This window comes from Blastomyces gilchristii, assembly GCF_000003855.2.
Source record: "Blastomyces gilchristii SLH14081 genomic scaffold supercont1.1, whole genome shotgun sequence".
Lineage (NCBI taxonomy): Eukaryota > Fungi > Ascomycota > Eurotiomycetes > Onygenales > Ajellomycetaceae > Blastomyces > Blastomyces gilchristii.
Window position 1 is genome coordinate 5,703,396 of NW_003101682.1, and position 21,221 is coordinate 5,724,616.

The 21,221-nt window shown below is 48.2% G+C and overlaps 6 protein-coding genes across 8 annotated transcripts; 1 reads left to right on the forward strand and 5 right to left on the reverse strand.

Moving 5' to 3' along the window:
* Positions 1-1,157: 1,157 nt before the first annotated feature.
* On the reverse strand, positions 1,158-1,859 carry BDBG_00607 (phosphatidylglycerol/phosphatidylinositol transfer protein; the record flags this gene model as incomplete). Its single annotated transcript, XM_002629315.1, has 3 exons — positions 1,158-1,244; positions 1,318-1,534; positions 1,639-1,859. 3 exons carry the CDS (start codon positions 1,857-1,859, stop codon positions 1,158-1,160), a joined length of 525 nt encoding a protein of 174 aa, XP_002629361.1.
* A 602-nt stretch (positions 1,860-2,461) lies between these two features.
* Positions 2,462-4,965, reverse strand: BDBG_00608 (nucleolar GTP-binding protein; the record flags this gene model as incomplete). The annotated part of the gene is made up of 5 exons (XM_002629316.1): positions 2,462-2,503; positions 2,590-4,310; positions 4,383-4,484; positions 4,670-4,778; positions 4,945-4,965. The coding sequence occupies 5 exons, from the start codon at positions 4,963-4,965 to the stop codon at positions 2,462-2,464; spliced, it is 1,995 nt and encodes a 664-aa protein (XP_002629362.1).
* Positions 4,966-5,750: 785 nt separating this feature from the next.
* Positions 5,751-8,392, reverse strand: BDBG_00609. 2 transcript variants are annotated; one of them, XM_031719960.1, is made up of 4 exons: positions 7,568-8,392; positions 6,718-7,366; positions 6,144-6,608; positions 5,751-6,052 (listed from the first exon to the last, which is right to left on the reverse strand). In XM_031719960.1, the coding sequence occupies exons 2-4, from the start codon at positions 7,180-7,182 to the stop codon at positions 6,023-6,025; spliced, it is 960 nt and encodes a 319-aa protein (XP_031575909.1). In that variant the 5' UTR covers positions 7,183-7,366; positions 7,568-8,392; the 3' UTR covers positions 5,751-6,022. The 2 variants fall into 2 exon arrangements, with proteins under 2 accessions (XP_031575909.1, XP_002629363.1); XM_002629317.2 differs by having other exon boundaries at positions 5,757-6,052; positions 7,459-8,363.
* Positions 8,392-12,012, forward strand: BDBG_00610 (DNA damage-inducible protein 1; the record flags this gene model as incomplete). The annotated part of the gene is made up of 6 exons (XM_002629318.2): positions 8,392-9,004; positions 9,337-9,516; positions 9,619-9,797; positions 10,378-10,463; positions 10,538-11,175; positions 11,249-12,012. The coding sequence occupies exons 1-6, from the start codon at positions 8,833-8,835 to the stop codon at positions 12,010-12,012; spliced, it is 2,019 nt and encodes a 672-aa protein (XP_002629364.1). The 5' UTR covers positions 8,392-8,832.
* Positions 12,013-13,194: 1,182 nt separating this feature from the next.
* BDBG_00611 (uncharacterized protein) lies at positions 13,195-13,988 on the reverse strand (the record flags this gene model as incomplete). Its single annotated transcript, XM_002629319.2, has 2 exons — positions 13,195-13,668; positions 13,842-13,988. The coding sequence occupies 2 exons, from the start codon at positions 13,986-13,988 to the stop codon at positions 13,393-13,395; spliced, it is 423 nt and encodes a 140-aa protein (XP_002629365.1). The 3' UTR covers positions 13,195-13,392.
* Positions 13,989-14,174: 186 nt separating this feature from the next.
* Positions 14,175-19,841, reverse strand: BDBG_00612. Of its 2 annotated transcripts, XM_031719961.1 has the most exons (6): positions 18,227-19,405; positions 17,544-18,166; positions 17,447-17,489; positions 17,197-17,383; positions 16,282-17,128; positions 14,175-16,210 (listed from the first exon to the last, which is right to left on the reverse strand). In XM_031719961.1, the coding sequence occupies exons 2-6, from the start codon at positions 17,648-17,650 to the stop codon at positions 15,019-15,021; spliced, it is 2,376 nt and encodes a 791-aa protein (XP_031575910.1). In that variant the 5' UTR covers positions 17,651-18,166; positions 18,227-19,405; the 3' UTR covers positions 14,175-15,018. The 2 variants fall into 2 exon arrangements, with proteins under 2 accessions (XP_031575910.1, XP_002629366.1); XM_002629320.2 differs by having other exon boundaries at positions 16,282-17,383; positions 18,227-19,841.
* Between the last annotated feature and the right edge of the window lie 1,380 nt (positions 19,842-21,221).

Here is a 21,221-nt window from a genome sequence, read left to right on the forward strand (position 1 = left end):
CATCCATCATCTTGCCTTCTTTTACTAACTGCTATACTATACCCCGTATATTGCTTTAGTAGACTTGTAAGGATTCGTTCCGGGCTGCGGCGGGGCGGAGATATAGATCTATTTTACATTACGAACGCTTATTGTCATATCTAAACGCGAAATTATAACCACCTAATGTCACTCTCTTTCTTCAGGACTCGGGACGCGGGAGGTGCCAATTCGTGATCCTTCTGCCAATCTCTGGAAAAACAAATATTGATGCGGGAAAAGATATTTAGCTAGGTTGATATATAGAGAGTATTATATTAGTATGTAAGTGGGTTGAACGAAATACTCTTGAGACTAGAGAGGTAGGTGTGGTTTGAGAACACTTGTAGCAACTGTGAGTTCGAAATTGGTAATATAGACATCTAACTAAGTGAAAGCTACAGAACGCCCAGTGCAACAATAGGGATATGAAAAATAGCTGACTGCACGGGAAAACGATGATGACAAGTAGTAATCAAAATGCAAGGGATGCGGAGAAAACGAACCATTATAACCGCGAGGATGGGAAAATAAAGATGCAACGGAAAGGAAGGAGCAGGCCCCAGAAGCAATTGAAGACGCTAATAACCCGAACGAGGAAACGAGTCAACACCAGGGATTAATTGGAGAGCTAAGACGAGGTCAGGAATTATTCTACTCGTCGAAAGGTTATACAAGAGACAGTTGGGTGTCGAGGATACTTTCATCATCGAGTCGTGAGGACGGATCGGCGCATTCCCAATAATTCTCTACAGAGAGAAAGGAGGGAAGGGCCGGAGAACCAGTATAGGGAGCATTTAAAAGATTCTGTATAAAGAGTGACATGAAAGAGTCATTGTGGGAGCGTGAGACAGTACATGGTTAGTGAGGGCAAAAAGAAAAGAACCGCCATGGCAAAGTAGAGCATCTGGAAGTAGGCGAAGGAGTAATGAGAGTAGTCGAATCGTGGGCTCGGGAACTTGATAGCACTTGCGGGTGTTGTAGGTAAGAAGGACCTAGGAGGAGTTGCGCCTTGGAGGGACGAAGGCATTTCGAGCATTGGTTTGGGTAGCTGTGAGGGATGCTGAGGGAAGCTCCGTGTGCAAGAAGCAGATACGACTAAACAAGCGTGCCGACTAGGGTAATGGCGCGCCGTTTGTTTATAAGCTGAAAGTTACTTCGGCCTGGAGGCATGTTATCCGCTCCTTCTTATTGGTGTACACATCGGCGAGGACAGTGTACCTTCCCTGTGTATTTTCAAAAGCCGTTGGCATCACGATATCTCACAGTTGCATTGTGAAGGGCTAAGATTTTACTTACAGGTGGGATCTCCTTAGGCAAGTCGACATTCTTCGTAAAAGACGTATTTCCCTTCTCGAGCGGGCATTCCAAATCCACATTTTTGATCTCATCGCACAGATCGGCCTCTTGGTTGACCAGCCGAATTAGACCGTATTTCACCTGTATTTGAACCTTCGAGCCCTCATCAACCTGCTTGTGGAAGGTACCAGAAGCGGTAATGGTGAGCGTTTGGCCACTGGAGTAAAATAATGGAAAGTGTTAGCAATTATCTCGTAAACAAGAGGCGGGGCATACAGATCTTATATTCTGCAGATTCAGGATACCGGGTGAATAACATACGGCACAGGAGGATTTGGGGACAAATCAACCCAGTTGATAGTCAAGATATCGTTTTCAGGCGGGAAGCAGAAGTTCAACGGGTTATCTCCTGGGACGCGCAATTCGTTGCCTGCTAAGCTGATTGGGACCTGATTGTTTGCGACCCATGGCAGGGACGGCGGGGCCCCTACGGCCAGAGAAGACCAGAGGAGGACGAATAATGGGGTGGTTGTTAAACGCATGACGGTAGCTGTAGGATGGATAATGGAGAAGAATAGAATCGGAGGTGTGGAGAGAGGGAGAAGGAGAGGGTGTGGGCGAAGGATGACGGGGAAGGTCTGAGGGCAGTGGAGCAGCAGATGCTGGGGTATCTCGAATATCAAATATCAGTGAACGAGGGTTGGGTATGATGTCTACGATAGTGGCTAATAATAAGGGATGGAGATATTAGGAGGATGAGCAGTGAGGAGGTTATACTGTGTAAGAGTGTGTTGTGAGAGAGCTAGAGAGGAGAAAGGATTTTGATGACGGCAGGCTGCGGCTGTGGAAGCGGAGATGGCTTGGCGTCGCGGCTGCAGGTCACATGATATCAACGACTTCCCTTCAGCTGCGAGGGGAATACTCTGGACTCCGTACCTCAACCCCAATCACTCTATAATAGCTGTGGACATTATATGCAAGGTCTCTAATCCTGGATATAAACTGGCAACAGTTGAATAACAGAAAGGCTACATAGAAAATTAAAAAAATAAAAAAATAAAATAAAAAATAAAAAAAATTAGCCGTAAACTCCATTTCCCAGACCGGGCCTTCATGCCATCGTTGAACGCCAGAGTCCAGAAACTCAGCGTCGTTGAGTCTTGCCCATGCCACGTTTCCCAGAGAACTACAAAAGGGGAAAAAAAAAATAAACAGTTAGCATATATGTTTCCCATATATTAAGAAGCCAGGGGAAAGGGTAAAAATACTCACCAAATGTTTCGGCAAAGAAGCCGTTGTATGTCGATCTGCCTCACCCTGTCTCGCCATCCGATTCATCTTTATCTGCGCTAGCTTGGCCATCTTATCCGCCTTGCTTCGAGTCTTCATGTCCGTTATGCCGTCAACGCGTCGGTTGGCTGGTACCTGGCTGCGAGCCCGGCTCTTGGCGCGCTGGAGCAGCTCCTGGCGTGCATTGTTGCCATCACCATCAATATCCATGGCATCTGCAGTATCTGTATTCTCGTTTCGTGTAGCACTCCGGCCACGCGACTGTGCCTGAGATGGGGTCTGTCCCTGGGCACTTCTGGTTGCAGATGTTGCATCGTACCCGATCGATTCTAGATGTGATTGCATCTCAGACAGTTTGCGCGCCTTGGCGCTGCGCGGGATTAACGCGCGGTTCTTGAGCGATTTGCGCATCTTGGACTCGTTGCGGATTAGCTGTCGTTTCTCGCGGATGAGCTCTGCCTTCATGCGGATATCGGCCTCCTCTGCATCTTCAACGCTCTCGTCGGAGTCGTAGTATCCCTCTGCCTCCAGCTTCTCTTCCTCCTCCTCTAGCGCGGCGAGTTTCGACTCGATGTCAGGATCCACGAAGTCGTAGATGTTCTTGCCGTTCCATACTTCGGGAATTTTATCGTGTTTCCACTCGTCATTGGCAAGCGTGTAGTTCTCCTTCAGATCCACATTAAATACACCCGCGCCGCCATTCTCTTCTTCCATATCCCTGGCAAGCCGGCGTCTCTCCGGGTCGTTCTTATCATACTTCTTCAACGAATGGACTGCTTCAGGGATGAACGTTTCGCGAACCACTCCACCCATGGGTTGGGCGACGTGGATTCTGGCCAGAAGGTCACCCAGTCTTCCTGACGGTGTACCAGAGTTATTACTCCCCGCTTTCAGTTTCTGTGCCACTCGCTCCGCCAGAAGTCGATCACAAGCCGCGTTCTTCACAGTAGTAACTCCTTCTGTAGTGGTACAGGAAACCTGTAGCATCTCGACATCACCAGGTTTCAAGATGGATTGAAGCTCCGCCTGGGTCGAGGCATCTAGATCTTCCGGCCGCATTATGTCGATCTTATTAACTACTATGAAAACAATCTTATTCGCAAACAGAGGCTTGATGCTGTTGAATAGCTTAATCTGATCTGTGACCGAGTACCCACACTGCTCTGACAAGTCCATGAAGTAGAGAATGGCAGATCTCAAATGCGCGATAGCAGTAATCGACTGCATTTCAATGGTGTTCATTTCTTCAAGCGGATGGTCTAGGATACCAGGGGTATCAATCGCCTGGAAGCGAAGGTATTTGTAATCGAAATGGCCGACGAATAGACTCTTAGTAGTGAACGCATATGGCTGCACGTCGACATCTGCCTTGGTAATATTCCTCAGAAAGCTGGACTTGCCAACGTTGGGGTATCCGCAAATAAGGAGCGTTCTAGTGTTGGGGTCGATCGAGGGCAGACGGCCGAGATGCTGTCGCACCTGTTCAAGATAGACAAGCGGTTCCTTCAGCCGTCTGCATATCGTCGCCATGCGACCTAGAGCAGCCCGCTTGAGCTGTTTACATTGGAATAGCGACTGAGCATATTTGATGAGGCGGACATAGTCACGACAAACGGTTTCTATCAGATGTTTGGCGGTAGCTAGCTGGCCAAGTGCAATACGGAAATGGTCGGCATCGTAGAGCGTGTTCATCAAATCCTTGTCTGAAATAAGTAATCCAGTCAGCGAGAGTGACTCATTTCCACAAAACAGCAGAAAACATAGAACAAACTCACGAAATGGGTGAATGTCCTGCAACCTTGGGAAGCCTTCCAATATATTTTGAAATTTCTCACAAAAAGTCTCTTGTGTAAACTTCACTTTTCTAGTATAGAACGCTATAGGTTTGTAGGCATAGGTCAGCAACCATCAAGCCTTAAAATTTCCACTGCTAGCTTCTTCCTAATCCAAATCGTCCTCATTTATTCTCCTTTCATTTTTCTCTTTCGCTCCCACTCTCATACACTCGAAGGTCCCACCAAAAGCGGAAAACCAGAGAGAAAACCAGACGAAGAAAACCCACCTCGAATCCGGCTAATCTTGAAACCAGCACGAATCTGCGTCGGCAGCCGTCTCTGCGTCCGAGAAAGAACGATATCCAGGAACTCCTGGCTCGAGGGCACAGGTTGAATCTATTAATAGCGAAAACGGTAAAAAAAACAACGTGCGCTTGTCAGTGACCGAAACTTCATCAATTTTAACAGAGTTGCGGCGGGCAGGTCAAGAAGAGTTCAAGTTCCGGGGGAGAAACGACAAGCCGAATGGGGAGAGGGAAGAAAAATAGATAGTTGTACATACCTCCTTCCAAGTCGTCTTCATGATGCCTGCTCAAAAGAAAAGACGAAGGGGTTAGGGGTTGATTTGTTGAGATGGATGGATGGATGCCGTCCCTCGCTCTGCCAGGTAGGATTGAAAATCTAAAATCAAAAAAATAAAAAAAGCTGTTTGTGGATTACAGGGCTGCCCGGAACAGAAGTTTTTCCCGAGGCGGTGGGCCCAGGTTGGGAAGGTTTAGCCTATCGAGCTTATCGGGCGGGCGGGAGAGCTGACAGCGGACAGCGTACGTACTGCGTACGGCGTAAGTTACACTACACTACTCTAAGTTACAAATTCCAAGGGGGCAGAAAAACAAGGAAGGATATGCTCAATTCCTTCTTTTTTATATACAGACAGACAAGTCCAGTAACTGATAAAAGTACTGTACAAGTTACGTATACATACATATACATAAAAAGAATAAAATACAAAAATGAAACATGGGGAATGCGATGCGCCTTGCAAAGGAACACTGCATATCCACTCAAATCCGCCCGCAGCATCCTATTCCCCTCATTCCTATAGACTCATGAAGGCACGTAAAGCCAACAAAACAAGCGAAAATGAAAAATGAAAAATCTCTTGTTTTGCCTCATGAACCCCAGACATAATGAAAGAGGAAAAAAATAATGCAAAAAACAGACAGCCTCGCCATCCCTCTTCGCCCCACCCACCCATGGCCCATTATTTTTTCGCTGTTTCCTATAGCTCCCTTCCAAACAAAAATAAATCACAATAACCACCCAACCAGACCAGAATAGATAGATATGTCTCATCATGGGTAATGGAAAAAAAAAAAAAGGGATATACCTAGACCTTCACGTCGATGCTTCTTATGGTATCCGTCTCAACCGCGTAATCCCTTCATGTGCACTCTGATTCTCCCAGTCTAATCCAACCTAAAGCCTACATATATGCTCGTGGAAGAAACAATGAGAAAAAGCAAAGGAAGAAAAAAAAAAAAAAAAAAAAAAAAAAAAGCACTACCGCTATTGTGTTTCCTGCCCGCAGTCCCGAAACTGAAGCGTTGTCGTCGGCTCCATCCCCCTTCCTTTTCACATCAAACCTCAACGTTTGCGAAATCCAAGACCTATTAAATTCCAAGCACCCATATTCAGCATTTATATTTATTTATAAGAAGTAGGAACTGACGTGGTAGATAGAGATACGGCACTACATACCATGCTATACCACCCTCCACCACCAAACGTACAATCACTCAAACCCCGATTCTCAAATCCTAGACTTGTATAAAACGGTATCAAATGGTCGTGAGCCAGGAGCGCAATCCGATTCGCAATTGCGGCATCCTTTATGCGCTGGATATATGCTTTCAACAGCGTGGAGCCGAGCCGCTTCCCCTGGTGCTCTGGGAGGACGGCGAGGGAGTGCACTGCGATCGTCGAGCCTTGGTCCTGGTGGCCCAGTGGCTCGGAGCCGTTACAGCTCTCTAGTGTAGATGATGACTTGTCTCGCCAGTTAGGAGGGATGCCCATGGCGGCGTCGGTTACGCACAGCGCTGGGGTTCTGGTGGCTAGGATGTGAGCGATTAACTGTGCTCTGGGTTTTGGTTTGCTTGGATCCTTTGGCGGGAGGTAGAATACTCCCAGTGAAAGTTCGGGGCATTTTGTTAAACGGTATTCGACCTGTAGAGTGTTGTGTGGGGTGGGTTTGAAATTAGCTCACTCGGAGGGAACCACAATGGAGGTAATTCCCCGTAATCAAAATAAACTGCGCAGAAATAAACTGGCTTACCTTCTCAGGTGAACATCTCTCATTCTCCGGAAACGCCGCCTCAACAGCTAAGCAATCCTCCACATTTGACAAGGACAACAACTGGACAAATGGATGAAGCTGATCCAGCTCTGTTCGTTTTGTGGGTGGTGGCCGCCGAAAATACCAAGAATAATCTGCCACATCATCATGTTCTACTTCAACGAATTCGTCCTCTTCATCGTCGTCATCGTCATCATCAGCATGGACTTCGTTGCCCACCGCTTCCAATTCATGAGCCATGAGTAGATCTGCCTGCGCTATTGCTGAGCGCTGAGCAATTCTGGACTGTTCGGTTAAGGGGGCACGCTGGAAGTTACGTTGGGTGGGCAGTGTCTCCATGGAAGAAAATGTGTCGCGCGACGGAGCGGAGAGTCCAGGGGAGATGTTGCTATCAACCGCCGGCCCCACCGGTTGGTCTTTGACTGCTGTCCCGTTTTCCGTCATGTTCGAATATTTCGACTGGAGGTAAGCTCAGGCGGGGAAATGTGAGCCGTTGGAGGATGACGAACGATTTGCGAGATTTCGGGCTTTGATAGACTATTGTCCCTTATCCCATATATCTAAGTCTGTCTTCGTACTCTTGTAATAAAATCCCTGCGAATCGACCAAATATCACAACAAGCGGTATCTGGGGAGAAGGAGAGAGGGCGATTGATCAGCAATTGTTCAGAATGATATTTAGCTCAAGAATTTATAGAATGGAAGGTAGTATTTTTTTACTTCTCAGAAAAGGTCGGCCTAGTCAGAGCAGCAAAATGAAGCAAGGTGTAATTGCAATATTCCGAGAGAGAGTGAGAGAAGACCAGGTACTCGCATGCGAAAACTCTACCTTGATATGGCAGCAAGCTGACGGTGATGCCGTGCAGAAATCCAGTGGGCCAAGTTGTAGGGATGTGGTAGTTTGTCTCCTCCTTACTTTTTGAGCGATAAATGACGGCCTTGTTTTAATCTCCCGCAAAAGAGCGAATGTTAGAGTATGCGGGGAGAAAAGATCGTGGCTGTTGTGGTTTTGGCTGCGGTGGGTGAAAGAAAGAGAGGAGGAGGGAGGCAGCGGAAGAGAGGGGCGACGGGTCGGACTGCAAGCTTGTCCCCAGCTAGCAGTTGGGTTATCCGGGTAACTTCAATAGGGGTGGTGACAGGAGTGTTCTAATGATGGGCGTACTAGGTGGGAATGTTCGAGGATTTTCTCATGAGGTTGAAGAAAGCAGAAATGGTGCTTCCGCGATGGAGGAGGAAATTTGCAGATGGCGATTCATGAGGGAGTCGGTGTTCGCGGCCCGTGGGGTACTTTGGAGATACCCCACCCCGCAGCAACTGTTTGGTGAATTTCGAGGTCAAAGCTGAGTATTCCTGTGCCACTGAACTGCCCCTCCATGTGATAAAGAATATGGATGTTTCAGAAGACAAAAACGTATAGAAGAACTCCGTACTTAGGTTACTATGCCTACTATTGAATAAATCCTTAAGCATAGGGTTATGGATCCAAGCTCCTTCGCATTCCTATGTAGTGTAACTATATAACGTGATGAATAGGTCGATATCGCACACCGATAAAATTTCAGACCATGGGCTTTGTCCCCGCGCGGCAGGTTGTCACTGGTATATATTACCCATCTCGTTTCCTGTTCCCACTCAGTCCGCCAGTGTAGCGCATAAATATCATAGCTTTGCTGGGTGCGCCAGGCAGGTTCTCACAAACAGGTTGTTCGGACAGAGCGTAGAGCAGCCATGATTACCTTTTTTCTCCCAGGAATACATGGAGTCTATTGAATTCTTCGAAAATTTCCCTATGGAAGGAAACATCTGATTAGCCTGCTCACGAAAACCTTGATGTACTCTACTCTCCGGCACCAAAATGCATGCTTGGAAACAACCAACGGAAATGCACCCTGCCAATCGCTGGTGGCCTGTTTCAGCTGTTGGCATGCGCTATTTTCCTATGCCAGAAACTGACAGAATTTTCGAATACGCTTAATCCTCCTATCCGAGCATCGACGTTGCATGATCGCCACTCAAAAAGTCATCTTCTCCTGTCTCGGGGACTGCAATCGGACGAAGAAGTAAATGGATCGCAATTTCATTGGTGCGTGAGGAATGAGAGAAGACGGCAAACATACCGTAGGCTGGTCTGGAGAGCTCGACCTGCGCGAGTCATGTATTATTGAAGCTCCAACCAACCACAATGAATGGATAGGATATCATCCCAAAATTCATGTAGATTCATTCCCGACTGGCCATGAGGATATAAAACCATATTCCCTGAAAGGTCAGACGCGCTAGCTGCCAGAATCTAATTTAACGATGCGTTTAACGTCCGTCATCTTTTTCGACTGTGATCTCCAGAGCGCGTGGCGGGTTAAGGTGGTGTCTTGAATCAGATTGTATAACAGGCCTCCTAAAGAAAAGGGTTACAAAACAGATGTAAACGAACTCGACAGGTCACAAATAGGACCAACTCAAATATGGGGGACGGAAGTAGTTAGTGTTTGGCAGGACAATTGCTCGCGTCAATCGTTCAACTTGCCGAAGCACCCCTGTAGAGGATATCAATCGCCTGGAATAGCTCATGCGACCGCCGGACCAAGGTTAGATATTTAGGGCATTTCACCTGCATAAGAAGCGCCAGCAATCCAGAAGAGCACCATGAATTTCAGCGCGTAGGCGACATCGTCCGCTTTCCAAAGCTGGCTTGGCGTGTGTCCATCGGTAAGTGGCGTATGCATCGCGCGTTGTTCATCAGCGGGGTTGGCGGATGGTGCAAAGAACCACCAAACGAGGGTATGGTATGGAGCTTGCAGGATAAGTTTGGCGTTGAATCAGCGGCGCTGTGTCATTCTGCAGCTCTCATTTTTGTGCTAGGGTAACTCCTATCCTATTTAGCAAACGGGCTTGCCTCGAACCGGCGAATATGCAATGGACACCAGGCTATTAAGTTAGGCAGACACTTGCTACGCAGCTTGGAAGGCCAGCGAAGGCTCAGGAACAAACCACTCCATTGCCTGCTCCATTGGAGTCTTGGAGCGGCTTTCCATGGAAGTACCAGTACTCCGTACTTCGTGGTTCGTTAATCAAGCGAACTGACAGACAGTGACAGTGCCAAGTAGATATATTTATATACGGAGTAATGTGGGTGATTTGCGTAGAATCTGTCTAGAAAGCTGAGACGAGACGGAGAAGCAGCGGGGGTCTGCCCCTTAGTCATCCGTCTGATGCTCCTTAGAACTTCATATTTCATTGATTTAAATCATACTTCTCTTTCAATTCCCCTCTGAGATCATTGTCTTAGACATGGACACATTCCTCTCGGTCCTCTTCTTACATCTTCTTTGGCCTCAGGTCCTCTCCGATTGCTCTCCGCGTTAGGCATTCCGTTGTCTCTCTCCCGGCCTTTATTCAGAGCTGTCTGTCTTGCTCATCCTGCTACCCCAACGTCCCTCAGTTGTACCTGCGTCGACTGTGTTGGCCGCAACCTTGCCCGCCTCACTACTCACTACAATTCTTCCGTTTCTTCTCGGACCGTCTTAAAACGTCTTCGCCCATTTTCCACATCCTGTCATTCAAGTATCTAATTTGTTTCCCACCTTGACGATTTGACTAGCTGCCGGCCAACCTACTATTCATCTGATCCTCCTCCGACAGAACATCCCGCAACATCACAGCTTTGCTCGTTACGTCGAACAGCTTTATCGAACCCTTGGCCTGACAGGCCTCCTTCGTTCAACCATGTGAGATTGCTTATGTTAATGCTAGGAGCGGAACTGGAATTTCAGCTGTTGTTGCTGCGACTAACATCTACCAGGAGAATCTCGCTTTCCGTGGTCGCATCGGACATACAGGTCGACTCCGAATTTATCTCCCTCGATGTTGGCGATGACATGACCGTCGCAGATCTAAAGGCTGTCATCCAAAGCGATATAAACATACCTTCGTCGGCACTACGCCTCTTCTTCAATAACAAACTCCTAACAAGCGATTCCCAGACTTTAGCTCAAGCCGCGATTCGGGAGGGGGACATGCTTGCCATGCAGATCCAGACCCAGACACCACGGCCCCAGCAACAACAGCAACAGCAAAACAACGTACGTCGTCAAGCGGGAGGGAACGCATCTATACAAAATGCACTAGCCAGCAGGCAGGCGGAAATGCCGGATCCTGAGACGCTACGGCTGCATATGCTTGGGGACCCTAGAGTGCTGGAGGGAGTGAGAAGACAAAATCCAGCCCTAGCGGAGGTGGCTGACAATGCTCAGCGGTTCCGTGAGGTGTTACTTACGCAGCAACGGCAAGAAGCAGAGGCGTTGGCGGCGAGGGAGGCACGGATTGCGATGTTAAATTCGGATCCCTTTAATGTAGACGCGCAGAAGGAGATTGAAGAAATTATTCGTCAAAATGCGGTTATGGAGAATCTGCAAGCTGCGATGGAGCATACGCCAGAAGGTGAGTTGTAATCTTCGATTTGGTTTAATTCTCCCTTCCAGTGCTGTCGTTACATGCTCACGGTTTCTTCCAGCTTTTGGTCGAGTGACCATGTTGTACGTTCCTGTCGAAGTGAATGGCCACCGTGTTAAGGCCTTCGTGGACTCCGGCGCCCAAGTCACAATAATGTCGCCAGAGTGTGCGTCTGCATGCAATATCATGCGCTTAATTGACCGTCGGTACGGTGGTGTCGCGAAAGGCGTTGGGACAGCTGATATTTTGGGACGAGTGCACTCCGCTCAGATCAAGATCGGGGATATATTCCTTTCCTGCTCATTCGCTGTGATGGATGGCAAACACATAGATCTCCTCATTGGGCTCGACATGCTTAAGCGACATCAAGCCTGCATTGATCTACAAGATAACGTCCTAAGGATCGCAGGGCAAACCGTGCCGTTCCTTAGCGAAGCAGAAATCCCCAAGCACGATGAACTCGAGGATGAGCCGCTAGTGCGTGGTCGAGATGGTGCCCTTGTTGGTGCCCGATCAGGTGCAGTCGCCAAACCGGCTGGCAAACCTTCGTCCTCTGCCTCGCCGTCCCAGATCAGGCCAGCAAATTCTCCCTCTCCATCTTCTTCCACACCAAGAATTAACATCCACCCTTCTCCCTCCGGGCCATCATCCTCCAATAGCCCACACCTTCAACCTCCCGCTCAATCCTCCTCTGCACCGGCCTCGCCATGGCCCGCAGAGTCAATTTCCAAGATAACGGATCTTGGATTCACCCGGGAAGAAGCACTACAAGCTCTTGAAGCTGCTGGTGGTGATCTTGAAGGAGCCATAGGCTATCTTATTTAAAAATCCACGAGGTTCCATTACCCTGAATTTGTATTTAATATTGGACGGTTTTTCTATCAAGAGCCCTTCCTTCCGTGTTATCATGGTCAAAAATGACCTGGGTCTCCTTGACAAAGATATCCTCGATCCCAGTTAGGACACGATACAAACCTATTCCATTCCCCCCATCCTGACGTTTCATGAATCGCCCCCATTCCCCAGGCTACACTTAATCCAATGCCGTCATGTCCATTACAGTTTCGCATAGCCAGATATATATACAGTTATACATAGCTTTCCCGTTTTCGATCCTTGCCTGTTTTTCCTTTCCTTTCCCTTACTAACAATATTTTAACTACATTGATTATGAAGGAGTTTATTCATGCATGTGAATTAATCAACAGAGTGTCATGGCTGTTTATAAAATTCCTGAGGGGGCGGAGGGTGAAATTATGCTTAAATTCATGGGGGGGAATGTTTAAATTTACGCTTAATTATTTTCTTTTAACTCGCGAAAAGAAATGTGACTCACATACCTGCTCTGTCTGTAGGTATCCATCTCTTGCCCTTACGATTTGTCAAAGTGACTGTCTACTCTCCCTCTCTTCGGGGCAAGACAAAACCTTGAGAAACAGGGGAGACTTATTTATTTGTACACGTACATTTTCTCCTGTTATTCAGCTTAAACGAGTGTGTAATTCGCATATTAAATACTAAATTATTAAACATTAAGCTATGCTAAAACTGCCAGCCGGATGGGTTCGTTGGTTACGTGTCATACATCAGACAGACATTATTAGACATCAAGTAGTTATCAGTCATAAAAAGACAGTCGGACGAGAGAACAGACATAGACCGACAAATATCTCCACGGCCCAGCAGAGGCAAGGAAATCCCGGAACAAATATTAATCCAACTATCCTTCTTCTTCTTGTTCTCTCATCGCTGGGATATTTCATTTTCAACGCTCTCGCAATTCACCACATCCCCCTGTTCAGTGCCCCTCTTACTGACACGGGGAAAAAAGAAATTTGCAAGCGTCACCACCAGCCCAGCGCACGTTCGTTTTAAGGTAGGTAGTTTTGAGAGGATTGCGGCGGGAGTTATAATTTATAACCTGTTTTATTCCTTAAGCTCGATATCGTCGGAGCGTCTCTTTTTTATTGGCCTTGCGGAGCTGATGGCATGCTTCGCTGGCGGAGATGAGGAATATAACGTGAATGATTCTTTATTATTTCCCAACCAAAAGGAGTCCCCGAGAGAAGGGGGGTCGGTTCGGTTATGTTAGCTACTATCTCAACACAGGACTGCTTTCCACAAGAATGTCTCTTCCATGTTCGTTCCTCTCAGCGGGGGAAGGAAGCGTTGATTGCGATTGCGATTGGGATCCCGTATGATAACTCACCCATTCATAAAGCAAAACGCAGCCGCAACGAACCGCCAGACCACAGCACTGGTTTCCGCTGAGTCCTTGCAGATAGAAGTCCGCCGGCCCTCTCCGCAATCGATCCAACTCGCGTCGGCGAACGGCGAGATGGCCACGACAATCCCACCCGCCACGGCGTACAAACCCAGGATTAAATCGAGGGTGATGATGGCGGCGGGATGGATGTGGCCATTTCCGATAAGGAGGGTCAGGCTCAGTGCAATTAGAGTCCATAATGCTGAGATGGAGAGCTGTTTGGTTTATTGTTGTTGTGTTTTTCGATTTTTCGATTAGCATGGGTCAGGAAGTTGGCTTTTTTTTTTTTTTTTTTTTTTTTTTTTGGTCCTTAGATATCGCATGTGTATGATGGAAAAGGGAGGTGCCCGATATAGGTGCCCCGATTTTGCGTGTATTTTAAACATACAGAAGATATTCCAATCGCCTCAGAGAGCGGGCCCGTATCAGGAGAATATAGGATCCCAGTTGCCCATCCCAAGCCAACGGCACCCGTGATGGATATTAAAACGGCGAAAATGCGCAGACCCAGAAAGATGGTGCTTGATTTGACCATGATTTGGTGCTCTTTGGCGCGTATGGGAGATTACCTCGCTTCCCGGTTCGTTTGTTCTCTGCAACGAGACACCAGAAGGACATGAACTCCTGGTGTCTTTTCTGGTTACCAAATCGACGCAGGAAGAAGTGTGAACAAAAGAGATGGAGAAAATAACAATAATAATACCAAGAGCAGGAGGTCGACTGCACGTCAAGTTAAGAAGAGCTTCATTATACATCTATTTTTATATGTAATTATCTAATATTGTATAACTGCTATGGTGATCAAGAAGATAGTTGAACCCCCTGAGGCATTTGCTGTGGTCACCGCATGATCTAGAGGTCGTCACATTGCAGCTAGATTCTTAATATAAACCAACTATTGCCAACAACCTCAGATGTTGCTCCGCCATTAGAGCTCAAGCTAGCCTAAGCAGCATGAGGCATGCCGTCTGGGGGGGATCGACAATAACAAGCTTAGGCTTGTTGCCAGGTAAGATCATAGCCACTTATTAAGATTTGTGGAGCGCTCGGAGGGGAAAGCAGATCGCGAGGCGCAGCGGCATGCTGCGCAGAGCTGGATGTTGACGTTGCCAGCGCACAGGGAAGGCATGTATGTGTGTCGGAAGAATGATTTGCGCGGCAGCGGGGAGCATTTTAGTTACCATGTCACAAGGGTGGGAGAGCTTAAATTCTTGGCCCTTGGAAATAAATGCAGAGTGATAAAGCGTTGTTTATATTGTGTATTTTCTGCCAGAGCTGTATTACGGAAGGTTTCTAATCCGTACGTACTTTTATGTCCGGCTCGTGCAGTAATAATAAATATCGCCGAAGCTGACGGAGCAGAGTGACTCGACGGACAAAATCCCGCTATTTGTAGGGATGAAGATCACATACATCCCAACCACACGATTGCCAACATCCCGATCAATAACGAGCATTATTAAATACGCGTATGTCACGATATGATGGGTAACCGAACCCCCAACCCCCGACTCCGTACCCCCCCGGCCCCCACAGACACTGCCGTTCCCTTCTGTCCCAAGCTCTCACTGCCCACCGCCACCATCCTCCCTCTCATCAGACCTTGTATAATCCCCTTGCAAACTTAACAATCCCATAGCCCATGTCAATGACGCGGACCGATTAACCGTGACAAACTTCCTCTCGTCGCTCGGTAAAAGCGATACCGTCCCCTGTCCCTGATCCACATGAGCCATGGGACTCATCGTCCGCTGGTACGGCGGGCCCCTGCCAGCCTCAAACGCTTTCGTCCATGCTGTTTCGCAACCGCTGGCGACGGCAGTTGCCGAGCCGCCGCCTGTCAATCGCGCGATGTTGCGTAGCTTGGCAACCGTCCACCCACGCTGTGCCGGGTCGGTATACTGCACGCCGGCGTAGAAGAGCGGGATCATAAGCTCTATGAGTACGGCGGAGAGTGATGGTATGAGGTTTGCTGTTTCGCCGTCAAATTGTTGCGGGTAGTAGATCCCAGCAACGATGCGACCAATGCTGTTTGCGAACTGGCCTGTGCGGAATGCGCAGATAGCGGCGGCCACCATGGCCTCCGGTGGCATGCCCGGCTGCCCTCTTTCGAGGATTATGCGGCCCGTGTAAAATATGGCCCAGATGCAGGCGATGGTGTGCGTGCGGTATTGAAGGGCAGGGCCGAACGGCGTGGCGATTGGCGGGGCGCTGTCCGCTGGTAGCGGCGCGAAGCCCGGTCCCAGTTCTTTTTCAAAGGCATCGTAGGCCGCCACGATTTCCTTCCACTCCGCTTCCGCTTTTTCCGTTCGCGTTTCCAGGTCATCGCTCTCGTTATCTGATTTCGGGGATGGAGATCGACGGGCCGTTTCAGAGAAGCCGGAAGGGAGGCGCACAGGTCCTGTATTTGGGACCATTCCGTACATGGGAGGGCTGTTATCCCTATTATTAGTCGATGATGCTGTGTCGCCTGGCGGACCTTGCGGAGGTCCGGGTGGAGCAGATGCCCCGACGCCCTGTCCCTGTTGTGAACCGGGAGGTCCCCCACGACCCATACTAGGCGGGAAGAATCCTGGTGGAGGCCGCCATCGCCCGCCATTTTGCTTTATCACCTGTATTTTTCTTGCGCGATCCCTTGCGACGAAGTCCATAGTTCGCGCAAGTAACAATATAAGGTGATCGTTGGATCCATAAACAGCATCGAGCTTCCCAATCCCTGCTCTGGGTGGACATGCCCCCCATCGATTATATGATAGCCTAGGAAGTAAAAAAAACGTTTGTGAATATACTTGCTTTTGGGGCACAAAATATGGCTGGGTCAAACATACAGCAGCTGATTCCCACTGACCATGCTCTGATACACATCCTGTTTATAGTAAAGCCAATACAGGTCGCTTCGAATTCGATACTCTTCTATATCGCCCTCTGTTAGATTCCGTTCAGACGCAGTAGCAGGGTTTATCCTTTCCGCATCCCCGAAATTATTGTAACTCATGGGTCGACCCATTATGGTGCTAATAAAGTCGTCATTAATGTCAGCTTCTTTATCCGCGAACAAGTCATTTTCGAAGCGGCTGCCAAAATGTGAGGCACCCATTCCCAGCCACGGCATTGATTGTGTAAGCCGCATGTGCTCCTGCTTGGCCCTTGCTCTCATCGATCGGATATCCCTTGTCATCCTTCCAAAATCACTCTCTTGGATGAGTTGCGAAGCTCCAGCCACATGGCTATTCCATTTCGAGTGTTCAGCACTCATGACTTCATAAAAGCCAAGAAGCAGCGTTGCGGCAAGGGTTGCTGTTTGTTTACGGCGACCGGGGAGTTTGACGGCCTTGGAAACACGACGAATGGCGTAGTGATAATGACGAAACGATGCCATGAGGGACAACCCTTGTATTTTCGCAATGTGATAGCTACTAAGTGCTAAAATCGCGTGTAACAAGCCTTGATTTCTAAGTGCAAGCGTAGGCACGGTGTAAGTCCATAAGCTTTGCTGGGAGGGTGGGACTGCTGACGCGGATAAAATTACTGTCGGGTTCACCGGGTGCCGCTCAAAGATAGACAGCACCGGTGCAACAGCAGTGATAAAATGACAGAATACTCTTGTTACCTCAGGATCCATGAGAGGGGATGCAAGAGGGGAAGGGGTATATGACATCAGCGAAGTTTCGTCGCCTAAGAAAGCAGTCATTGAGCGGAACGAGTATATTAGCTGCTGTGCGGTGGCTGATTGTGGCTCGTACGACTCAGTATAGTTATTAGTGGTTTGAATTTCCATTTCTTCATCGGTTTCAACATCGTAATAATCGTCAATTTCTTCTTCGTAATAGTAGTTTGCCGGTTGACCACCATCACGATATGAGTAGCTTGGCGCATAACCATTAGTGGATGGCTGTGCCTCGACTTCATACGTTTCGTATTGAGGTTTGTCTGTGCCTGTGCTGTTAGAGAAACATAAAGAGAATAATGAAAGAATCAGGAGAGATGTCATACGGTATGGTTGTTGTAGGGGAGGAATTCTATTTGACTGATCGTACTACAGGATATTAGACACTTGTTCTTAGATTGGCATCCACAGAAAACAACTCACAAGTGGCCCGATTTCGCGTTTCCCGGAGGGTACATGAGGATGATAATGCGTTGTCTGCTTCGGACTGATAGTAGGCTGGCTGTTCTGATCTTGGAGGGAGTCGTCATGAAGGAACTGCTTGGGCGAAGCTGCGCCAAACTCGGACTTCAAGATAACTGGCTGTACCTGAGAATGAGCTGAGATAGTCTGCTCTGCGCTTTCAAAATTATACGGCTGAGTGTAATAGTCCTGTGGAACTGGGCCGCTCTGCGGGTCAGGATGTACATGTACATGCCCAGGTTGGTGCTCCAGGCTAGACACATATTGGGATTCACTATTCACGACGTCCTCAGGATACTGAGTCGGCCGTGGTGCCAGCGGTATGAAAGACTGGCGTGCTCCAGAAGCGTCCTCTTGTAGCGTCGTGGAGCTGAGAGGACGGCGTATGAATGGTAGGGGATCTGCACCAGGTCTCGGCTGAAGGTAATTTGGGGGGATTGGGCCGTGCCCCAAGTGGGACATAGGCCCAACGGGGTTTCTGAAGATCACACGCTGGGCATATCCCTCGCAGTCCCTTTTCGATTTTCTGCAATTGTTGCAGGTGGGCTTTTCCTCTCCGCATTTTATTCGACGTTTTCTGCATGCTAGAGCGAATCAGTGAGCTTGTATATTCCCTTAAGGACATCGTCCCAAACTGAACGTACTCAGGCAGCCTGTTTTGGTTCGTCTCCTTGGACCTTTGGCCTTTGGTTGAGGGACGTTTTTTGGAGTTAGCCCTGGGGGTAGGGCTGGACTCATGAAGGGGGCTTCTGCCTGTTTGGGTGACGGGGGATCGTTTCCTTCCATGACGAATAGTTTATCGTGATGCGATCCAAGATGAAAGAAATGACGCAGGAAAAAGTAAATGTATAATTATTTTGTGGCAAGAAAAACGAGCGGGCAACTGGGTGGGCAGAATGGCTATGCTCGGTTGATATCCATGTGGATGGCGGGCTTGGGTTGTGAAATGATACGAGCACTGGGCTCAGCACAGGTGGGAGGAACAGGTGGTGAGAACCCCAAGAGGGTTGAACAAACCCACCGAGAAATTAGTGCAATGGAGCCGCAAGATAATAATAATGGAGTGTAGGTGTACGGAGTAGACAGGAATCAAATGAAGATGGAAATATAGGGGTTATCAGCAACTGAATGCCGAAGATATGAGGAGGAGAAACCGAGGGTTTGCTCAGAGAATCCCCGGACTGATCATGCAACGGCTTTACCAATCACATTCCATAGTCGATTCGACGAGAAGAGGGACCAAGAGAGCTATATCTAAAAGAAAGAATTGGAAGAGAAGAGCAGCTCGAGGTTAAGCCCAGAAATGAAAACCTACCAAGACTTAACATAAAGGGAGGTGGTGTGAGCGCAGTCGAAGCTTGGGAATCGGAGATGTTTCTGCCTTCATCCTGGAATTTTGCACTATAATAGAGCTGTGTTAACGGCCCAGGATCCCAGGATTATAAATAGGAATATGAGTTGGCCCTGCCTGAGTCTCCATCCATGGGCATGCCCTTATTTTTCTCCGTCGGAACTTGTAGATGAGCGGTTAATTAATTCTGCTTGACAAGAAGACCGACGAGATGATGATGTTTTTTGACAGGGCCTAGCAAACCCAGCAAACCCAGCAAACCCAGCAAACCCGGCAAACCGACGCTAGCTAAGGAGAAGGGGAAGTGCAGTGCCAGCCACTCGCTGATCAGCATGCATGGCTCTCCACTCAGTAGTCCGTAACTACGGACGGCGGACTACGCAGTAAAGTTACTACTTAACTGATTGTGTCTGACTAGTTCGCCATGTTTACTTTTACTTTTTTTTTTTTTTTTTTTTTTTTTTTTTTTTCTCCCTCTTAAGCCAGGGAATCCACGGTGTGTTAACGGGCTGAGCATGGTGGTTGGGTTGGTAGCTGGAATCCGGGACACTGGGTGAATGTCGATTGGATGGGCAATGTGCGTCAACTATTAATAGAGAGCTCTTTGCCAACATCTGCATGAGTTCCAAGAAAAGAGAAAGAAAAAGGAAAGAAAAAGGAAAGTAAAAAGAAAGTCCATTCTGATGGGGCCCTCAGCATACAAGCTAGAAAGAAAATAGTGGACCGGACCGCTGAGCAGACTGACTGACAAAAGTGTCCCATCAAGGTTGCGTGCGACCAGGACTTTTCCCTTTGACAGCAACAAAGGGCCCAGGTAACTTCGCACTGTTGTTATCTGTCACAGACTGGACTGACTGTCAGTCGTTGAACTACTCTGTACTCCGTGCTACTACTACTACTACTACTACTACTACTACTACTACTACTACTACTACTTACCACTACTGAATCAAGAGCGTTACTATTCCACCAGCCCAACCTTCCTCAGCTTTTCGCGGGGAAGCAGAGCGTTCAACGGCTTGGCGGGCGATCCAGATCGATCGACGCAGGCAAAGACAGGCCAGAGCCTCACCAATCACCTCCATCTGCCCTCGATAGAACCAGTGAGACACCATCATGCCATGAGCATTCTTGTTACGGAGTATTCGGGGAGAGCATCTACAAACTGGTGCATGTGCATAAACATGATTGATTATAATGATCAGACCCTAGGATAATAATAATAATAATCATACTACGGAGTGGAGTACTACTACTTCTACCTCACAGCTGAACCAAAGACGGGAGATCCAGGGACGCGCCTCCAATTCCACCATGCCGGGTCCTCCTTGAAAACCTCCCCTCCCATGTCTCACCGTGCTTCGATGCTTCCCCTACTGTGGAGCCTTTGGAGGGAAATAGAAATGCTTGCCTTGAGCTAAGAGAGTCCTCCAGTGGAGAGCCAGTCAGCTTGGCATGGCACTTGGCCAATTGAGCTTCCCTGCTCCATCCCCTCAATTTCCAATAGCGTGATTTCAAGCCCCATACCTTGCATCCTATCGCACCAGCGGCAGGCTGCCTGCCCCAAGGATGGGGCGAGGGGACAGGGAAACGCCAACACCGGCGTACTGCGTAAGAACAGAGGGGCCACAAACTTCCACAGACAAATGACAAGGCTAAAATAGCCTGCATGGAATCAACCTGACGACAGGTTTCGTTGAAGGATTGGAATGTTGGACGCTTTGGTCTCCGGAAAAGCACGAATCGGGATCCCAAACAAGTCTCCCGCATATGCATCCCTCTCGAATTTTCAGTCAAGACTAACTAACAGTGATCACCATTAGTTTTTGCGTGCTTATTTTTTTCTCTTCCTTAATAATCTATCGACCATTTGCCAAGTGCATATGCATCAGTCCTGCATTAGCCGCTTGGACTAACAATTCTTCTTGTGCGTGGTGATCGAAGTATTCTACAACTACTTTTCGGATGTGTTTGGCATTATCTTCCTGCAGGTGAGAGGATGCACTGCATGGAGCTGAATCCTGCTCTAGCTTCCAGCTCCCAGCCTGATGGATTCAGTCGAAAAAGTTAGCTAGCTGGTTTTTTACCCCTGCCCATCCCGTTCACCGTCTCAGCCGGAGGCAAAATCCATGGATTGGCCGTGGTGCGTTGCATTCTCTCAGCGATTGGCTGCCGCTCAGTTCCATAGGATTCATTCTTGTTTTTTTTTTTTTTTTTTTTTTTTTTTTTTTCTTCTTATCAAGTACATAAGCAAACCCAACGGAACATTACGCAGTAGAGCATAGACC

Excerpts from the sequence above, each read along its gene's own strand:
- BDBG_00612 (XM_002629320.2), bottom strand. The coding sequence starts at position 18,368 with ATGGAAGGAAACGATCCCCCGTCACCCAAACAGGCAGAAGCCCCCTTC. Across the intron at positions 17,384-17,446 it reads TCCCCTACAACAACCATACC|ACAAACCTCAATACGAAACG; the intron begins GTATGACATCTC and ends GCACAGGCACAG. Across the intron at positions 16,211-16,281 it reads GTCAGTGGGAATCAGCTGCT|GCTATCATATAATCGATGGG; the intron begins GTATGTTTGACC and ends TTTACTTCCTAG.
- BDBG_00609 (XM_031719960.1), bottom strand. The coding sequence starts at position 7,182 with ATGACGGAAAACGGGACAGCAGTCAAAGACCAACCGGTGGGGCCGGCG. Across the intron at positions 6,609-6,717 it reads AGAGATGTTCACCTGAGAAG|GTCGAATACCGTTTAACAAA; the intron begins GTAAGCCAGTTT and ends AACACTCTACAG. Across the intron at positions 6,053-6,143 it reads GTGGAGGGTGGTATAGCATG|GTCTTGGATTTCGCAAACGT; the intron begins GTATGTAGTGCC and ends GGAATTTAATAG.